This window comes from Typha latifolia, chromosome 2, assembly GCF_019914945.1.
Source record: "Typha latifolia isolate L0001 chromosome 2, TyphaL0001v2, whole genome shotgun sequence".
In the NCBI taxonomy this organism is placed as follows: Eukaryota; Viridiplantae; Streptophyta; class Magnoliopsida; order Poales; family Typhaceae; genus Typha; species Typha latifolia.
The window spans coordinates 4,232,602-4,251,435 of NC_133087.1; the positions used below are offsets into that span (position 1 = coordinate 4,232,602).

General features: G+C 37.2%; 2 protein-coding genes across 3 annotated transcripts; both read left to right on the forward strand.

The window, feature by feature from the left end:
- Window positions 1-1,564: 1,564 nt before the first annotated feature.
- On the forward strand, window positions 1,565-5,857 carry LOC140782410 (B3 domain-containing protein Os01g0723500-like). 2 transcript variants are annotated; one of them, XM_073128947.1, is made up of 5 exons: window positions 1,565-1,773; window positions 1,869-2,244; window positions 2,888-3,129; window positions 4,922-5,080; window positions 5,461-5,857. In XM_073128947.1, the coding sequence occupies exons 1-5, from the start codon at window positions 1,684-1,686 to the stop codon at window positions 5,518-5,520; spliced, it is 927 nt and encodes a 308-aa protein (XP_072985048.1). In that variant the 5' UTR covers window positions 1,565-1,683; the 3' UTR covers window positions 5,521-5,857. The 2 variants fall into 2 exon arrangements, with proteins under 2 accessions (XP_072985048.1, XP_072985047.1); XM_073128946.1 differs by lacking the exon at window positions 5,461-5,857 and having other exon boundaries at window positions 4,922-5,448.
- Window positions 5,858-9,194: 3,337 nt separating this feature from the next.
- Window positions 9,195-18,825, forward strand: LOC140782037 (ABC transporter G family member 42-like). The gene is made up of 23 exons (XM_073128374.1): window positions 9,195-9,757; window positions 10,340-10,549; window positions 10,651-10,735; window positions 10,901-11,060; window positions 11,176-11,252; window positions 11,335-11,388; window positions 11,988-12,078; window positions 12,607-12,908; window positions 13,282-13,563; window positions 13,646-13,962; window positions 14,086-14,246; window positions 14,332-14,447; window positions 14,651-14,804; window positions 14,930-15,085; window positions 15,195-15,373; window positions 15,561-15,893; window positions 16,271-16,561; window positions 16,686-16,769; window positions 16,985-17,118; window positions 17,260-17,487; window positions 17,604-17,775; window positions 17,873-18,127; window positions 18,205-18,825. Exons 1-23 carry the CDS (start codon window positions 9,339-9,341, stop codon window positions 18,472-18,474), a joined length of 4,530 nt encoding a protein of 1,509 aa, XP_072984475.1. The 5' UTR covers window positions 9,195-9,338; the 3' UTR covers window positions 18,475-18,825.
- Window positions 18,826-18,834: the final 9 nt, after the last annotated feature.

An 18,834-nucleotide genomic window follows, 5' to 3' on the forward strand; every position in this document is an offset into this window, starting at 1 on the left:
TCAAGACCATTTTAAGTAATGATAGATTATGATTTCTGTATCGCCGCAATGGCCTTATGTAATTATTTTTGGGCCTTCTAAATGAAGCTTAATTTTATATATAAAAAAATATCCTTGACTTATTTCAATACGAATTGAAGTAATCTGGGTGACTTGCCTTTTTCTTTTAGGATTTATAGAAGGGAAGGAATCGTGCAAGGGTTTGCGGTAGACTCATGAAAGCTATCATAAACGTTTTGGAGGAGATTAATAGAGTAATCATTTATCGTTGTGAAAACGGAAGAGCTACTTAGAGGTTTTCGTTTTATTGGGAGTTCTAAGAGAACCAAGTGAGTGATTGTTATAAAGGCAGGCTACAGGATTACCAAGGTTACAACCTAAGCATGTGAAGCAATTAATTGAGAGTCGAGCATGTCATAACAAATGGGTATAGACTTGTAGCTGCTCATTAATTATAGTGTTTGCTTTGATCGTCGAGTTTTGATAAAATAATTATTTAATATCTTATGAAAAAAAATAAACCTATGCAAATTCTTAAGGTTTGTTCTTATACAAATTGAAAAACATAAGAATCGCTTAAGAGATAGAATTTATTACACATTATCGATAATAATATGTGAAAGATAAAGTGTGAAAAAAATAATTGTAAACACAAAATATTTTACGTAGAAAAATCCCAAATCGAAATAAAAATCTGTAGATTTAAACTTGGATCAAAACTAATTACTAAAATTTGCAGCAGTTAATAAGAAGTTTATAAATCACCCGTTGACTTTCACAACTCAATCTATATCAATCTTGTTTGCTAGACCCGTGATATAAATCTCAATGACTAAAGATAATGGATGACCTTCAAAAATGATGTCAAAACTATGATTAATCAGTCTAAAAAAAATATGATCTCCAAATAATGATCGATGAATTCCTCTACGGTTAGATTAAACCGTTTATATAACTTTTAAAGATAAAATAAAAATAAGTATAAATGTTTTTAAAAGATAAAATAAATATCTCTTAAGAAACCATCTCCAAGCATGTTTCATGTAAATCTTATGCTGTTTATGTAACTTCACCCGTTCCAACATAACTCCACCTGTTCAAATTCGAATTAACAGACAGTTGAATACATAGTGATTATTCCTATGCCTCCAAATATTTTTTCATACTACTCTAATTGTTATAACATCGTTTTAGCATTTTAGTAACGATTTTAAAATCGTTTTGATACTTTGAAGTCAAAATAAATCTTTCACTTAAATTCTTTATCAATCATTTCATAACTTATTATAATTTATGCGTATACTCGTTCATAAAATCTAGACAAGTTGTATAAATAAAAATTATATTTCAAATATGATTTATCAATTTACACAGGGTGAGAAATGTGATCAAAGTGTCCACTAAAAAAAAAAAGTAATCCAAAAGAAACAGAAAAAAACAAATATATATTTAATATACGTGCTCTTGATACTTCAACTCGATGGCGGCGGAAGGGTCAGAGCAGTACAAATTCTCATCAAAAGCAGCGCTCTTGCGTCTCTGATTAGCTACCACTATTCATCAAACCATCTTCTCCGACCCTTTTCGTCTTCCTCTCCGAAACCACATTGATGCTCTCTAGATTCTAGATCATAATCTCAAGGTTTAGAGTTCGGCCTTTTTGTGGGTCTTCTACTGTGAGGAATGGCGGGAAAAACGCCACCAAGGAACGACCTTTTGACGAGGAAGCCTCACTTCTTTAAAGTCCTCTTGGGAGACTTCGCTCATCGCTTGGTGAGTCCTCTCATCTCCTCTTATTCTTGGAGAAATTCTTTATTCCTTTACTTTAATTACTATACAAAGTGTTGGTTAAACAATGTAATTTGTAGAAAATTCCACCAAATTTCGAGCGGAATATACCAGACGAAGCATCGGAAGTCATCCTCCATGACGCTGAAGGAAAGATTTGGTGCATAGGGTTAAAGAAAAGCGGCGATGGCACGTTCTTATCAAGTGGGTGGGCAAATTTTGTAGACGGTCATTCTCTCGAGGAGTGTGAATTCCTAGTTTTCCGACATGAAGGAAATATGCATTTCAGTGTTCTTATTTTTGATACAACTGCGTGTGAGAAGGAGGGCTGGAAAGCAACCAAGATTCGTGAGGGGATTAGTAGACAAGTAATCCCCGTGAAGCGATCCCTGAATTTTGATTCCTTTTCGCAGAAAAGTGAAATTGACGGTGAGCTAGATAAGTTTCCGCAGGAAGGTAACTGGCTGACATTTACTTGCATATGTTCCTTTGTATACACAAATGATCATATAAGATGCATACAAATGTTCTCTTTATTTTACTTATTGATATTCTACTGCATGAAGTAAGTTTCCAAGGATAGAACTATAAAAGATCCATAAAGCCGTTGCTAGTGGGACCAGAAGAGAATCACAAGCAATAAATTGAAATGATTTTAACCACACTTCTGATTGAAAAGGCCATGCATTTTTTTCCCTTTACCTTTAGTTGCTAGCAATGGTGTTAGAGAAACATATGTACATTATTTGGTAATTTATCTTGTTATGTAAGGACCGGGTTTCATTAGTATCTGGGTGGCTATATCTCCATTGCCTCCACCATCACAAAGAAGATGATTTTGGATTATGAAGGATGTTTTCTTACCTACTATAGTTAAGCATGATTATCGGGCAAGGACTGTTTGTATTTTTTGTGGAGGAACTATTTTAAGACTTATTGAGAAAAACAGAGGACATTGTTTACTTCGAAACTAGTTTGCCCTACACAATAAAAGTACTTTTTTTTTTTAAAGTTGACTTGTTAGTACATCACTGAGGTTCCATTGTGCCTATTTTGCTTCATGTTTTTTGATCATGTTCTTAAAAGTGATACCATGCAGGAAGAAGTGTGCCATTCCCTAAACTAAGTGCGCATGCTAAAACCGAAGCAGCAGAGAATGGCTCGGCAATCGGTCTTCTTGGTTCAAAGGCTAAATGCATGAAGGATTACTTTTCAAGAAGTAAACATGTACCTGAACAACAAATCTCAAAAGGAGAAAAAAAGGCTTACATGTTTTGCTCGAAGTTACCTTATTTTACTTCAAGAATGACCCCATCCAGTATTCACAAGTCCTACACGCTGGTGAGTATGGTGCATTAATTTTTCATATCCTTTTATTGGTTCATCATGAATATTTATCGCGGTAAAAATCTCTTCTTGTAGATTAGTTGGATTAATATTTTTTACATAGTACCTTTGAAGGAGAAGTTTTATAATTTGTTGTTTATGAAATTTAAGTTATTGACTGTGAAAAAATATAAAACACTCTTGGAGATCAAATACCAAGTCTTATCAATAATAATATGTGAAAATAAAGCATGAAAAGATAATTATAAATACAAGTTTTTACATGAAAAAACCTCAAACCTAGTTAAAAAACTATAGATTGAAACCAATAACTAATAACCATAGCAATTACAAAAACGACTTATAGACCGCTCGTCGGTCCTCACAACTATATCTGTAAGGTCTTGCTCGTTTGAGCTCATGATGCATTGCCTTTAGTGATTGATTTCTATGTGACCCATGATGTTAATCCTTCCATTTCGGTGACCCTCGAGACATAGGTTTTTTTAGGTTTGATATAGATATGATGAGTAGATAATTGATTTAGCATATTCCATCTAAAGTCGTGATGTTCCAAAGAGATAGAAAACAACTTCCAAGGTAAACTCTCTTAAATATCCATTCCAAATAGAGTGCTGGTAACCTTCAAACTTAGTTTTTGAAGCCATTAGAAAGAATCCAAAAAGTCAAACCAAACAGAAATTCAAACACAAATGGCCAAAAAATTGTTTCTTACAATTTTTGTGATTTTCTTTCCCTAATTGGTTAGAACCAATCTTCTAATGCTTGCACATTAAAATGTCTCTGTATATTTGGTTTAAACCTCTTTCAAAGTTGTTAGAGCTACAATTTTAAAATTTATCGTTCTCTTTGATTTTTTGCATGAGTCATCATAAAACTTGTGCATATACTCACATAAGGATTCTAGATGTTTTTTATGCAATTTTCATATTTTTAAGCATATTGCAAATTATATAAACCTTATAGAATGCATCAATGCTATCGACGATCTACTTATCTTCTTTGCTTGTTATTTCATCCATTGTTAAGGGATAAGTACATAATATGCTTACTTGATGCATACGATGTTCAATATCATCTGTATTAGATAAAGGGTATATTGATGACTTTCCATGCAGTAAGTATATCATGCTGGAATCTGATCTTCATCTAGATAATGGTTGTCAAGTGAAGGATGAAAGGGCATAAAAAAAGTGCATATCCACTCTTTTTTAAATCAATGTATTGTAAAGTTATGAATGATCATGAAATGGCTGGGCCTACTACTTAAAGTGGTGCTCCCTTAAATAAAGTAAGTAGTTGACATCTTTGCTCTTGGAATCTACTTTCCTTTATATACCAAGTTATGGGAATTCTCCGCAGGTAGAAAGCCTGAAAAAATGATGTTGAAGTGGAAGAGAAAAACCACAATCAATAGCATTACTCTGGCACAGGGAGATTGTCCTTTTGACTCGAAATCACCGCAATAGGTGACACCCTGTGGCATCAGCAGGCGTCAGTAAAACTTGGCAATGCTGTTATTGGTCATAGATTGATACAAAAGAAAAGATATATAAATGATGGACATCAGCTGCCTTCTTTTTTTCCTTGTGTAGATCTGTTTACAGTGATCATGCCTGTAGAAGTAGTTTGCCAACAGAGATAATTTAAGCTTAGATAGAAAAGCATATGCTCTCAATTTGGCCTTTTTTTTCTTACAAACCTTATTTCAAGTAGCAATGCTGAGTTTACTTCTGTAGGTCTAGGCTTCATGTAAGTATAACTGACTATAATTATCTTGGCACAGAGGGTACCCATTAGCTTTTCACACGGAAATCTTCCTAAGAGAAAGACAAGATTGATCCTTCGAGATCCTACTGGGAAGGCTTGGGTTATCATCTTCATTCCAAGGACGAGCCATATATCTGGGGGATGGTCCGCTTTCGTACGTGGTAATAAACTTGAGGTAGGCGATTTATGTGCATTTGAGCTAATAGGTCCTATTGAATTGCGCGTTTATATCTTCAAGATGTTGGGAGAGGAATCTAAAGCACAGGCTTAGAAGTAGGACATAAGAATGCCTTTTTTTGTCATACAAAGTTTTTCCAGTATATATAAATGCCTTTTGCTGATGGAGTTCATAGAAGTCTCCTCTTTTGTTAAAATAATGTAGACATGACTAGCTCGAAGATACATGTTCTTATGACCTGATAAATTCTTATGCTTACTGATGTTGTTTGATCCACTGAGTTGTGTTATTCTCTCGTGCAAGTTTGCTCCTCTTCTCTTTCCTTTTGAGCTCATCATGCTCCTTGCTGCTACATGAAATATCTTTTTTGAATTCAGCTGGATTGCTATCATGGACTCTTGAATGGAAAAACAAAAAAAAATCACCCACATTCCTAAGATTCCGCCGTGGATCCACCAGAACTCCACCAGAACAGCCGCAATCGCACTCCTGAAGGATTTTTTCCACATAAATTCCCAGCAGACTGAAGTGCAAGTCGTACAGATGATATGAGGATAAGGTGCCTATTAGCATTCCTCCTGCAAAAGTTGACTGTAAGAGAAGCAGTGCTTCATGTTGTCGGGCATATATTAATGCTTTGTCATATGGCATGACAAGGATAAAAACGTATCAAAATAAATAGTCGTAGTAACGGCAGCATGTTAGCATTTACTTGTTAGTAAATGCTATGCTTGCAAACATTTCTCACAAACCTTATTTAGTGACTTGGCAGAATCCTAGGTGTTAGATATTTGTCTTCTTGTCTTGCGTCCTAGGTATTAGATGTTTGTCTTCATGGGCGAAACCTTTTTCTTTATATATATTTTTTATATTTGGCAAATATCAACACATCAGTAGATACTACAAGGACCCGTGAAAGCATTTACAATAAGAGTGGGAAAAGAAGATGGTTCCTTGAGATGCTGTTGACATAGGGGGCCAATAGTATAATTCAGGGAGTATATTACTTAACCCATACTTGGGCTTACAAGGAAATATCCTCTTATCATCAATGATATTTAATTTGAGGGTTATTAGCACGAAGAATGCTTTTTTTTGTTGCAATTTTTACAGCATCACTCATAACAATAGTAATCTGAAGTTGTATAATTCAGTTTGGGTAGTCTTAAATCAACAAAAGATAAGAAAATTTAAATAAACAATATCTTACTTTTTGCATTTATTTATCACCCATATTTGATCCCTACACCTAGAGTTAATTTTATTCCAAGGACAACTACTGGAATAGAGAGTATTTTATTATTTTTAATTTTTCCTGCAAACTGTTCTTATTCCGAGAGGAATCATTCTTGGACTTACTTCTTCTATGTAGGAGGGGGGCGGCCAATGGGATTATACTCAGAAATGTCTTCAGATTTGAATCCCAAGGGCTCCAGAAAGGAAAGCCTGAATCATTTTCAAAAGGAAAGAGAATAGTTTCCCTTGGCCGGCAGGTAGAAAGACTATTTGGTTGATGAATTGGCCACTCAGTTTGGGGTCTCTAATCTCCTGTTATCTATCACATAAATAAATACGAACCCACACAACTACCAAAGAGTGATGTGTGTGTACAAATATTGACCAACTCCTATATCTATGGCTATCACACAACTCAATGTGTTAAACATGTCAATTAGACTAACATTATGTTCACATTGGACCATATGAACTCACTAAAAAGGCCACCAACAACCCTACCTAAGTTTGGTGGTCTGCTTTCTTTTCTTCTTTGAACTAAAAAAGAGCACCCAAAAGGCCAATTGACTCCAGTGAGAATGAACATTGTGGACTATAGTGGGAAATGGTCTTAGGCTAGAATCAAGCAAAGGAAACTTCACCAAAAGAGTATATGGTATGAGTAGGTAATTATTTATGCAATAAGAATCACAAACATGATGAGAGTTTAGAACTGCAACATAAATATGATACTTTTCTATCTATGAGTATCCAAGATTATTCACAGAGAAAACATTTTATATTAAACAAAAGTACTGACTTGGTGATTCTTCTATATGTGTACATATCCTCTAAAAGTCATCTACTCGAGTAAACTAGTTGAATTTTTTTATTATAAAAAACTCCTTCAAGGTGTTTATGACTTGGGAGAGTTGGACCCAGTGAACTGGAAGACTTGAGAGGCAAAACTAGGTTGGTGTGATACCAATCAATACTAAGGAATTTTGAGGATGGAGTAGTGGGTCAAGATAAGACCTACTCTTATCTCTAAAGCTTGTCACACTCTTGGGATGGATAAATTTACCTTTTCAACAATATATGTATACATTTTGAGCCACTTATTTAACCATGGCTAACCAAAAGATATCAATAGGATAATATGTTATTTTACTTTATCTGAAATAGGGTTTCTTATTTTTATGTTTATCCTTAACAGAAAGGAACGATGATGCAAGTAAGAGTAAGAATATTTTTATCTTTTTAACAGTTAGTTATATTTGGCATGTATTTATTAAGAAAAGAGAAGAGTTTTATGAGGCATGTTATATATATATATACAGTATTTTTAGATATATACAAACAAATATCAACTTTAAATATGTACACTTTTGAAAAATTAAGTATGATTTATTTTCACCAAGTTTTTAAATCCATCTGACATGGTCTTGTATTCTTCTCCATTATTGCCACCCAACTCTATAACAAGTCTTCAAGGCTGTAACCCTGTCTTAATCCAAAGAGCTACGGCTAAGTCTACATGAAGAAAAAGTCTACTCAACTACCAATCAACAGAATAAAAGCTACTTAGATAAGATCTGATTGCTTTAATGCAAGCATTGTTTTATTTAATTACTCCTCTCAAAGATGTCATGGTGATTCTAGTAAACTCCATTAATTGGAGTAATCTTTGGTCAAAAAAGTTTTATTTCTTTCTTTCTTTTTTAGCCCTATCAATTAGTTGTGAGCAAGGAAAGTTAATTCTTTTTTTTTTATATCTACCAAACCTACTTTTTAAATCTCAAGATGGCTAAAGTCAGGTTGATATGATTCTATTCTCCACCACCTCCAAATAGTTCCTGGGAGTTGGAGACAATTCTTGGACGTGGAATAATTGCACACACTAAAAGATTCAAAGTTGGAAAGCTCCATTTGCCTCTTTAATATAGCTCGTTGGATTCTTTTGTTTTATTTTTAGTGCCCCAATAAATTAAAAAATCGTTCTGCTTATGTGATAACTGGATAGAACAGTGATAGGATGTAGGATGTTTTTGATAAAATTATCTTCTTAATTGACATGTTTTCTCTAATTAGGATGGTGATATTATTTTTTGTTCCTAAGTGAGTTTGTCGTGCAAGCACTATGGATGGACAAATTGTTTAGCTTTGTGAGATAAGCTAAGCCAATTTTAATTGAGAACACTTAGAATATAGTACTTATACGGCTAATTAACAACTTTGATTACTCTATGGTAATAGCTGATTAAGCTAGTAATTAAAAAATATATTCTATGCATCATTTGTATTTCTGCTTAATACTATACAACGCTCTAAAATGTAAATTTTTTTGACTTTATATTATTTAAAATATCATAATTTTCACCGAAATCTTAATTGTTTCAAAATTCCATTATCATTCACCAATATATAATTTTAAGTAATTTATATAAGAGCAGAATAATTTTTTGAAAAAAAATTTAAGTTCAGTTTTAATAATGGCCTGCGGAATTTTTACTCCTCATCTTTAGGCCTTCTAGAAGAAGGCAATTTAGTTACAATTCCAATTCCCTAATTAATCTCCTAATTTAATTAAAGCTTAAACTTTAAATACAGATCACACCAAGCCAATCTCCTAAGCCGACGCCACTATCCCCCCCCTTTCGATCTCCTGCAACCCAAACTGTGCCAATGTCCGCTTATCAGCCAATAGGAGGCTGGCGCGCGAGTACATCCGACGCATAAAATTCCTGCAACTTTGTCTTGCAGGCGATCCGATAAGAGCCATCCACCTACCATCCTGGGCCCCAAAAGGTCTCCTAGAAAAGTTCACCACCAACTACACCTCGCATCGAGTCAACCGCGTCCTCAAACTGTAATATAATTAGTAGAGCCACACGTACACAACCATCCAAACTCTTTTATCTCAATCTCTTCTTCTTCTTCTTCTTCTTCTTCTTCTTCTTCTTCTTTTCTTTTTAAACCCCTTTCTCTATCTCTCTCTACTCATCTGGCTCTCTGATCTCTCTAAAGATTTCTTTAGAGGATGGAGAGCACCATGGAAAGGGTGTGGGACTCCGGCCGGCGCGCGAGCCGGAACCTGAGCCGGAGCATCAGCAGGAGCATGAACATGGGGAACTGGGGGATGGAGGAGGTGTTCACACGTGGCAACTCGTACGGGAGGTCGATGGGGAGCAGGAGAGGAGGGATGAACGACGACGAGGAGGCCTTGAGGTGGGCGGCGCTGGAGAGGCTGCCGACGTACGACCGCCTCCGCACTGCGATACTGAAGTCCGCGGTGGAGCCGGACGGCGGCCGGGACGAGGTGGGGAGGTACGAGCACCGGGAGGTCGACGTCCGGAAGCTCGGCGTCGGCGAGCGGCAGGAATTCATCGAGAGGTTCTTCAAGATCGCCGAGGAGGACAACGAGAGGTTCTTGAAGAAACTCCGCGATAGGATCGATAGGTATCACTTGCTAACGCTATCTTTTTTTCCTTTCAATTATTATTATAGATTTTTTACTTAAAAGATTAATTTTAGTGAGTTCTTGTTGTCTCCTTTTCTTTTCTTTTCTTTTAAAGAAGTGTGGCCATGATATTATACCCATAGCTAGCGTTTCGCCATGAGACTCACTGTAACTTTAAACCTTAATTGCGATAATTTCTTTAAAGTTTTTTTCTCGTTAGTTGCTCGGTCCTATGCTAGTCCTCTCATAGTCTTGCAATTAAATGTGCCTATAAATAGGAAAACACAAAAGGTTGGGAAATTAGATCGATGACCACTTACTTCTGTTCTTGACACGTCTTAATTGTGATAAGCAAAATGTCATTAATTTAGCCACTTCATCTACTCCAAGAGAGAGGAATCCCAACCACCCATTTGTTTTAACAACCAAACTTTGTCTTTGTTTCTTAATATCATAAGTGGGTTTGGAGATGAAAGTGATTGGATTTGCAGGCTGGCTCTCTCCCACTAAAACCATTCTTCTTGCCAAATGATACGAGAATCTCATGAAATAGAAATATAAACTATTGCTTATTGCATCAGGGTTGGCATACAACTCCCAACAGTGGAGGTGAGATTTGAGCACCTAACGATCGAAGCCAAATGCCACCTCGGCACGAGGGCCCTACCCACACTGTGGAACACAGCACGTAACATTGCTGAGTCAGCGGTGGGCCTCACGGGTGTGAGGATGGCAAAGAGGACAACTCTCACCATCCTCAATGACGTCTCTGGGATCGTCCAACCATCAAGGTGAGTGCAGGATCAGTTAAAATCATGTCCAAAATCTATAACCAAAATTCCACGTTGGATTTGGAGTTGGATTTTTACTAACTATAGATTCCCTTGATTAGGATGACATTGTTACTGGGTCCACCATCATCCGGGAAGACAACACTTTTGCTTGCACTAGCAGGGAAGTTGGACCCAACTCTCAAGGTTTGTGGACTCGCTCTTTCTTTAAACCTAGTGGGTTCACAAATCCAACCACACCAGTTCTTGTCCTGTCGCAGCTTATAATAATACTATCCAATCACCCACGGTATTATAAAGAACGTTAAAATTTTTAATTTAATTTTAAATTTTTATGTTTAATTATTGTAGGAAAGGGGGGAAATAACGTACAACGGACATGCACTGGACGAGTTCGTGCCCCAGAAGACGGCGGCTTATATCAGCCAGACCGACGTCCACGTCGGCGAGATGACCGTCAAGGAAACACTTGATTTCTCGGCCAGATGTCAAGGAGTCGGAACTAAATACGGTAAATTCTCTTTCAGTAAACGAGGCTAAGGCTGCGTGAAAATTAAAGTAGGAAGTTGAAAAAAAGGGCCATTCAAAAAGTTGGGAAAGATTTGACAAAGATTAAATGATCACAGACCTTCTATCCGAGCTAGCGTGGAGGGAGAGAGAGTCTGGAATATTTCCAGACGCCGAAGTCGATCTGTTCATGAAGGTATCAAGTAATTGATTAATTAATTACTTCCTTATTGTGCTTTAAAAAGAAGTATTTTACTTGACATATTTAAATTTCACAGGCTACTGCCATGGAGGGAGTCAAGAGCAGTCTTCAAACAGATTACACTCTAAGGGTATTTATTATTCTTTCTCTATTAAGTGTTGCTTGTAGAAGATTGTGTAATACTTGGTGGGAAACTTAGTTTAATTGGTCAAAATAGTAGATGTACCAAACCACTAGAGTGGTGGGAGAACTTTTGAAATGGGAAAGAGTTGGCGAGTATAGCCGTTTATTATTTTTTTTTGTAAAAAAAATTTAGTCCACTACTTTAGTATGAGGGAATTGGAAATAGATGGCCACCTGATTCGCCTGTACACTTTATAGTGGGGCCCATGGCATGGGTTGGTGAACCACCTCCAAATTTATTTCAGGAAGGTCATGTGCTTTGACCAATGGTGGGGTATGCAGATGAGCTGTTTGTGGTTTTGTCGAGGAGGATAGGTTGGTGCATTGATAGAGATTGCAGTATTATTGACACGTTCCATAATTAGGGAATACACGCAAAAGTGTTTGATTGGATAAACCCCTCTTTATCACAGTTTTGTATTTAATGATGAATTTTTGTTATGACGAACCAAACAGGTCAGAAGTATTACTTTATATATAGCTATAATTATCGATCTTATCATTGGAGGATGTGTAATATTACGTTGACATAACGACTGGTTGCAGATACTTGGTTTGGACATATGTGCGGATACCATTGTAGGGGATCAGATGCAGAGAGGGATATCAGGTGGTCAGAAGAAGCGAGTTACCACTGGTAATTAGTTCATTTTCCATCTTTACTTGTGGTTTGAGTTAAATTTAGGTTAAGTACTTAAGACTAAACTAGTTCAAATTATATGAAGCTTGTACGCAGCTTTACAATCATTACTCTAGCCTGGTCCATAGTATCATATTGGCGATTCATTCAAATGTAATGAAGTTCTTGATTGATAAATTATATAGCATCACATTCAGTACCAAGTATTCTGGGTTACATCTTCAAATAACTAGTTGGAACGACTATCCAACATATATTTAATTATTTATCCCATATCTTCAATGAAATGCTTCTTTGTTCACAGAAGTATTCTTTCTGATAACCAGCCTCCTAAACGTTTTGTGCACCAAGTTTCAGTTACTCTTCAGTTTCTGACTGAGTTCTTGGAAAAACACTTTGAGAGTACTACTGAGTCAGTCAAAGATACTGTAAAGTGAACCATTAGAGCCATGTTAACTCCAATTTTTTAGCTGGATTTTGCTCACCAATGTCTGCCTATCAAATTTTGATTTAATTGGTACACAGGAGAAATGATTGTTGGGCCAACAAAGGTGTTGTTCATGGATGAAATATCCACTGGGCTGGACAGCTCCACTACCTTCCAAATTGTCAAGTGCCTACAGCAGATTGTGCACCTGGGTGAGGCCACGATTCTCATGTCCCTCCTCCAGCCTGCGCCTGAGACATTCGACCTCTTCGACGACATAATCCTCCTCTCTGAAGGCCAGGTTGTTTACCAGGGTCCGCGTGAGTATGTCCTGGACTTCTTCCAGTCCTGTGGCTTCTGCTGCCCTGAGCGGAAGGGCACTGCTGACTTCCTCCAGGAGGTAAATTAAGTACCTTTAATTATGAATATACTTTTCTAAATTTGATATTTGCATGTAAAAAATGGGATGCAATCATGTTGCTTTTTTGACAACTATGAATTAAAATCTTAACCAGTTAAGAGTGAAAAGGAAGTAATTTTTTTTAATTAATAACTATATATACAAATGGATATTTTGTCTCTTTATGTTTAAATGATTAGGAATGTTAAATGTTGGCCACCTATAGAAGTATAGGGGTATATGTGTGAAAGCCCTATAGTTAACTTGCTTTCCTCTGAAGTCTGAACTGTATGTCAGTTAATAATCTAACTGGTTAACTAACTAACTAACTAACTAACTAACTAACTAACATTGTACCTCAAACAATTATCAGGTGACATCAAAGAAGGATCAGGAGCAGTACTGGGCAGACAAGCATAGTCCTTATCGCTACGTTTCTGTGTCGGAGTTTGCGCAGCGCTTCAAACGGTTCCATGTCGGCCTCCGACTGGAAAACGAGCTTTCTGTCCCTTATGAAAAGAGCCGCAGCCACAAGGCTGCCCTCGTCTTCTCGAAGCACTCTGTCTCCACCTCTGAGCTCCTTAAGGCTTCCTTTGCCAAAGAGTGGCTCCTTATGAAGCGCAATTCCTTTGTATACATCTTCAAGACCGTGCAGGTGAGGGAGTCGCATAGTTTTCTCTCTTTTTCATACCGATATTCTCATGCAGTAGGCTAACCTTCTTTATCAATATATGAAGCTCATCATGATAGCCTTCGTTGCGTCAACTGTGTTCATAAGAACTAGAATGCACACAAGGAATGTGGATGATGGTTTTCTTTATATCGGAGCACTCCTCTTTGGTTTGATTGTGAACATGTTCAATGGATTTGCGGAGCTCTCTCTTGCCATCACAAGGCTCCCGGTGTTCTACAAGCACCGGGACCTCCTCTTCTACCCTGCATGGATCTTTACTCTCCCAAATGTCATTCTGCGGATCCCTATATCAGTAATGGAGTCTATCGTTTGGGTTGTCATGACTTATTACACCATTGGTTTTGCCCCTGAAGCTAGCAGGTAAGAACTCCATATTTTCAGATACTAATGTGTACGATCATTTAGTTGGCAGTGTAGCTTTGAATGTTATGATACTTATAGCATGAAGCTTTTTGGTACTAACCTTTATGCTTTATGCCACAGGTTCTTCAAACAGCTGCTTCTGGTTTTCTTAACCCAGCAGATGGCGGCTGGGCTCTTCAGATCAATTGCTGGGATTTGTAGATCTATGATCATTGCTCACACTGGGGGGGCTCTCTCACTGCTTGTCATGTTTGTTCTTGGAGGTTTTCTTCTTCCAAAAGGTAGTACTGTAACCACCGTTTACTTGATGGAGCTATGACGACATTTTTTTTTAAAAACAAAGTCCACATTTTTATTTGCTACCAGCTATTATTCCAAAATGGTGGATTTGGGGCTACTGGATTTCACCGCTGATGTACGGATATAATGCTCTAGCAGTCAATGAGTTCTCAGCTCCAAGGTGGATGAACGGAATTGTGAATGTAAGTTCCTATCTTCAAATATGTAATATTTACCATGCACACCACTTTATAGTGAATCTCTCATTTGCTGGAACAGTGATCTTGTTTTCATGATTTCATGATTTTCATCTATATTATATTCTCAAATCTATTGAAGCATTAATCTGTAGGATTAGTATTTTGGGAAGTTAAAATGATTTGTAAGATTTTTTGCTTGCTGACAGGAAAATGGTGTGCCTAAAAGATTAGGACAAGCGATTCTCGAGAATGCTAATATCTTCACAGATAATAACTGGTTTTGGATTGGAGCCGCAGCACTTTTAGGTTTCAGCATCTTCTTCAATGTGCTCTTCACACTCTCGCTCATGTATCTGAATCGTAAGTTTTCTTTTAGCATAAATACAGCACTTTTAGGTTCCATTTGTTTATGCTGGAATATTGATACAAGTATGGCCATGTATTAGTATTTTAATCTTCTGTTACTTTCTATTGCTTGATAACAGCTCTTGGCAAACCACAAGCTATTATATCTGAAGAAACTGCAATGGAAATGGAAGCCAACCAAGATGAAACGAAAGGGACCCCAAGGATTAGAAGGACAGCATCAAGTAGCGATTCTCTACCTCGTGCTTTGTCAACAAAAGATGGCAATAACACCGGTAAGGATACTCAGTTCAAAATATTTTGTTTACAGTGAAAAGTGTAAAGTATAAATGTAGAAATGCCACTTTTTCCAAAATTAAGAGCAAATATCTGTAATCCTACCAGGCGAAATGATGATGGTACGCATGAGTGGTCAGACTACCAATGGTGCGTCCAATGGGTTTAATCGGGAAATGTCTATTGACACTGGCATTGCAGTTGCTCCAAAGAGAGGAATGGTTCTTCCATTCACTCCTCTGGCAATGTCCTTTGATGAAGTAAATTACTTTGTCGATATGCCTGCGGTGAGTTCTGGTCTTTATTTTAACATTTTTTTACGTTCCACTGTTAGGCAAGGAACTAATTGCATTTTACAATTTCATCTGATTCTTATTTATGATGAAGAGAAATCACAATTCACATTTTTGTCAAGTTTCTCTGCTTCAGATGCAGTATTAACAATGAATGGTGGAAACTTGGTTTGCATGGCAGGAAATGAAAGAACAAGGAGTGACTGAAGACAGGCTTCAACTTCTAAGAGGGGTGACTGGAGCTTTCAGGCCTGGTGTCCTAACAGCCCTTATGGGAGTTAGTGGTGCTGGAAAGACGACTCTAATGGATGTCTTGGCAGGAAGAAAAACTGGTGGCTACATCGAAGGAGACATTAGAATATCTGGTTACCCCAAGAACCAATCAACGTTTGCAAGGATCTCTGGATATTGTGAACAAAATGATATCCATTCACCTCAGGTCACAGTTAGAGAATCCTTGATATACTCTGCTTTCCTCCGTCTTGCTAAAGAAGTCAGTGATGAAGAGAAGATGGTAAGTTCTGAACATTAGCCATAACTAATTCCAAGTTCTGCTTTCTTCATATTAGGTTGCTTTCTACATTCATTCAGTAAAAAGAACAAACATACTTCGGTTCCTTCTCGCAATGATATCATTGTAGTCTTTTTGTCTCTCTGTCTCTATCTTTTCCTTTGTTTTATATCAGAAAGGGAAACATGGTTACCTGTTTATACGTCCACATCATTAAAAAAAAGTAAATTGAGCCAAGAAGTAGGTAAAGGAATATAACAATTTTATAACTAGTAGAAGAGTAACTGGAAATGTATACTAATTACTAAATAATTATACGTTTTTTTGAGTACGGGAGAAATAATGACTTAACAAGATTATATGCTTTAACACATTTGCAGAAATTTGTCGATGAAGTAATGGAGCTAGTGGAGCTTGAAAATCTGAAGGATGGTATAGTGGGCCTTCCAGGAATTACAGGGCTATCAACAGAGCAGAGGAAAAGGTTGACGATAGCTGTGGAGCTTGTCGCTAATCCATCCATCATCTTCATGGATGAGCCGACATCAGGTCTTGATGCAAGAGCAGCAGCAATTGTTATGAGAACAGTAAGAAATACAGTTGACACTGGGAGAACAGTTGTTTGTACAATCCACCAACCAAGTATCGACATATTTGAAGCCTTTGATGAGGTAATGCTAATAAAAAAGAGACTTCTTTTCAGTCACTACATTTTCCTTTTGGTTTCTCAAATTACTGTGCTTGAAAGTTGTGATTTTCGATGGACGCTCTCATTATAAATTCTTTTCCTGACAGCTTTTACTGATGAAGAGAGGAGGCCAAGTTATATACTCCGGACCGTTGGGCAGGAACTCTCATAGGATGATTGAATATTTTGAGGTGTGCAAACTTCTCCTTACATGCATCTGTTAGTAGAATGAATAGTTTTTGGTATTTGAAGTTATAGTAATGCTAAAAGTTTCGTGCAACTTATCTATTGGAAAGTAGAAAAACTTAAAAGGGATAAGAAGAAATGTATGAAACCATCACTATTTTTTAATGTTGAATGACAAAAAAAGGACAAATTCGTAATTACCATATATTTTGTTGACCAGGCGATTCCAGGGGTTCCAAGAATCAAGGACAAGTACAATCCTGCTACATGGATGCTGGAAGTAAGTTCAATTGCTGCGGAAGTACGCCTAGGCATGGATTTTGCTGAATACTACAAGTCATCAGATCTACACCAGTGAGTGAAATGCAAATCATATTGTTGAGAGTTGAGACCTTTACAGAAAGCCTGCTCTAATTGCTTTCTAAAATTTTCTCCACCCTTTTCAACCTCAATTATGCTGATTGCTGATTGACCTTTAATTGCCACGGCTACCAGGCGTAACAAGGGACTTGTCAATGAGCTAAGTAAACCAGCACCTGGCACAAGTGATCTGTATTTCCCATCAAAGTACTCTCAGACCACTTTTGGGCAGTTCAAAGCCTGCCTTTGGAAGCAATGGTGGACCTATTGGAGGAGCCCTGACTACAACCTTGTCAGATTTTTCTTTACCTTGTTCACTGCTTTGCTGCTTGGTACCATCTTCTGGAAAGTTGGCAACAGGAGGTAAATACTGGATAATGTTAGATCACCAGAGTGTTGATCTGTATTTCTTGTGCCTTTTAACTTCGCTCAACTAGTCAATTGCAGAGATCTAAGACTTGAAATTTTTGATGGTGCAGGAAAAGTGCAAATGATCTTAGGATCGTCATTGGGTCCATGTATACAGCTGTGATGTTTGTGGGCATTAATAATTGTTCAACTGTGCAGCCCATCGTAGCGATCGAGAGAACAGTGTTCTATCGAGAAAGGGCTGCTGGAATGTATTCTGCACTGCCATATGCCATTGCTCAGGTAAAAATTCCTGCAATGTAGAGAATTGTTCATCTTTTTATTGTTCTGTGGATCTATTTGCGATAAATATTCACAATAATTGTATGCTTTACTGCAGGTGATCATGGAGATACCATATGTGTTCATTCAGGGGTTGTATTATACGCTTATAGTATACTCCATGATGAGCTTTCAATGGACAGCAGCTAAATTTTGTTGGTTCTTCTTCATATCTTTCTTCTCCTTCCTCTACTTCACTTACTATGGGATGTTGGCTGTCTCAATCTCTCCGAACCATGAAGTTTCTGCAATCTTTGCTGCGACCTTCTATTCGCTTTTCAACCTCTTCTCAGGATTTTTCATCCCTAGACCGGTGAGTTGGCTCAACCTTCGTCATTATGGTTTTCATTAATTTTCAAAGACTAATGATTGTTATCTGTTGGACTGCAGAGAATCCCCAAGTGGTGGGTCTGGTACTATTGGATTTGTCCCTTGGCATGGACAGTTTATGGACTTATAGTAACACAATACGGGGACCTGGATGATATTATCAGTGTTCCTGGTCAAGGTGACCAACCAATCAAATACTATATCAAACACCATTTCGGATACAACACCGATTTCATGGGTGTTGTGGCAGTAGTATTAGTGGGTTTCTCTGTCTTCTTTGCGTTATTGTTTGCTTTCTTCATCAAGAAACTAAATTTCCAGCAAAGGTAAGAGCACGCAGAAGACAAAAAAAAAAAAAAGAAAAAAAAGAAAAAGAAAAGAAAAGAAGCTGAAGCATCAGGGGAGAGAGAGATTTGCTGTTGCGATATCAAAATGCTTTCAGCAAGAGTGCTTGAGATTTTGTAACCTTTTCTCTTTTTTTCTTTCTGATTTATTGTAGATATATACATACATATTCATTATGTTCCTCCAATCTGCGTAAACGTAGAGAGGTGTTTTAGGGGCATGAAATCAGCATAGTTGTATCATACCCAATATGATTACTGGTTATGGCACCCTGTGAATAACAGTACATTTGCATCATCATTTATGAGGAGTTTCTGTATGGCTCTTCTTGGTATACATCTGGTA

What these genes read in the sequence shown, in the direction of transcription:
- LOC140782037 (XM_073128374.1), top strand. Translation starts at nt 9,339, where the DNA reads ATGGAGAGCACCATGGAAAGGGTGTGGGACTCCGGCCGGCGCGCGAGC. An exon ending in GGATGATTGAATATTTTGAG is followed by an intron (nt 16,770 to 16,984) that starts GTGTGCAAACTT and finishes TTTGTTGACCAG; the next exon opens with GCGATTCCAGGGGTTCCAAG. An exon ending in TGCCATATGCCATTGCTCAG is followed by an intron (nt 17,776 to 17,872) that starts GTAAAAATTCCT and finishes GCTTTACTGCAG; the next exon opens with GTGATCATGGAGATACCATA.
- LOC140782410 (XM_073128946.1), top strand. Translation starts at nt 1,684, where the DNA reads ATGGCGGGAAAAACGCCACCAAGGAACGACCTTTTGACGAGGAAGCCT. An exon ending in AGATAAGTTTCCGCAGGAAG is followed by an intron (nt 2,245 to 2,887) that starts GTAACTGGCTGA and finishes GATACCATGCAG; the next exon opens with GAAGAAGTGTGCCATTCCCT. An exon ending in TTCACAAGTCCTACACGCTG is followed by an intron (nt 3,130 to 4,921) that starts GTGAGTATGGTG and finishes ATCTTGGCACAG; the next exon opens with AGGGTACCCATTAGCTTTTC.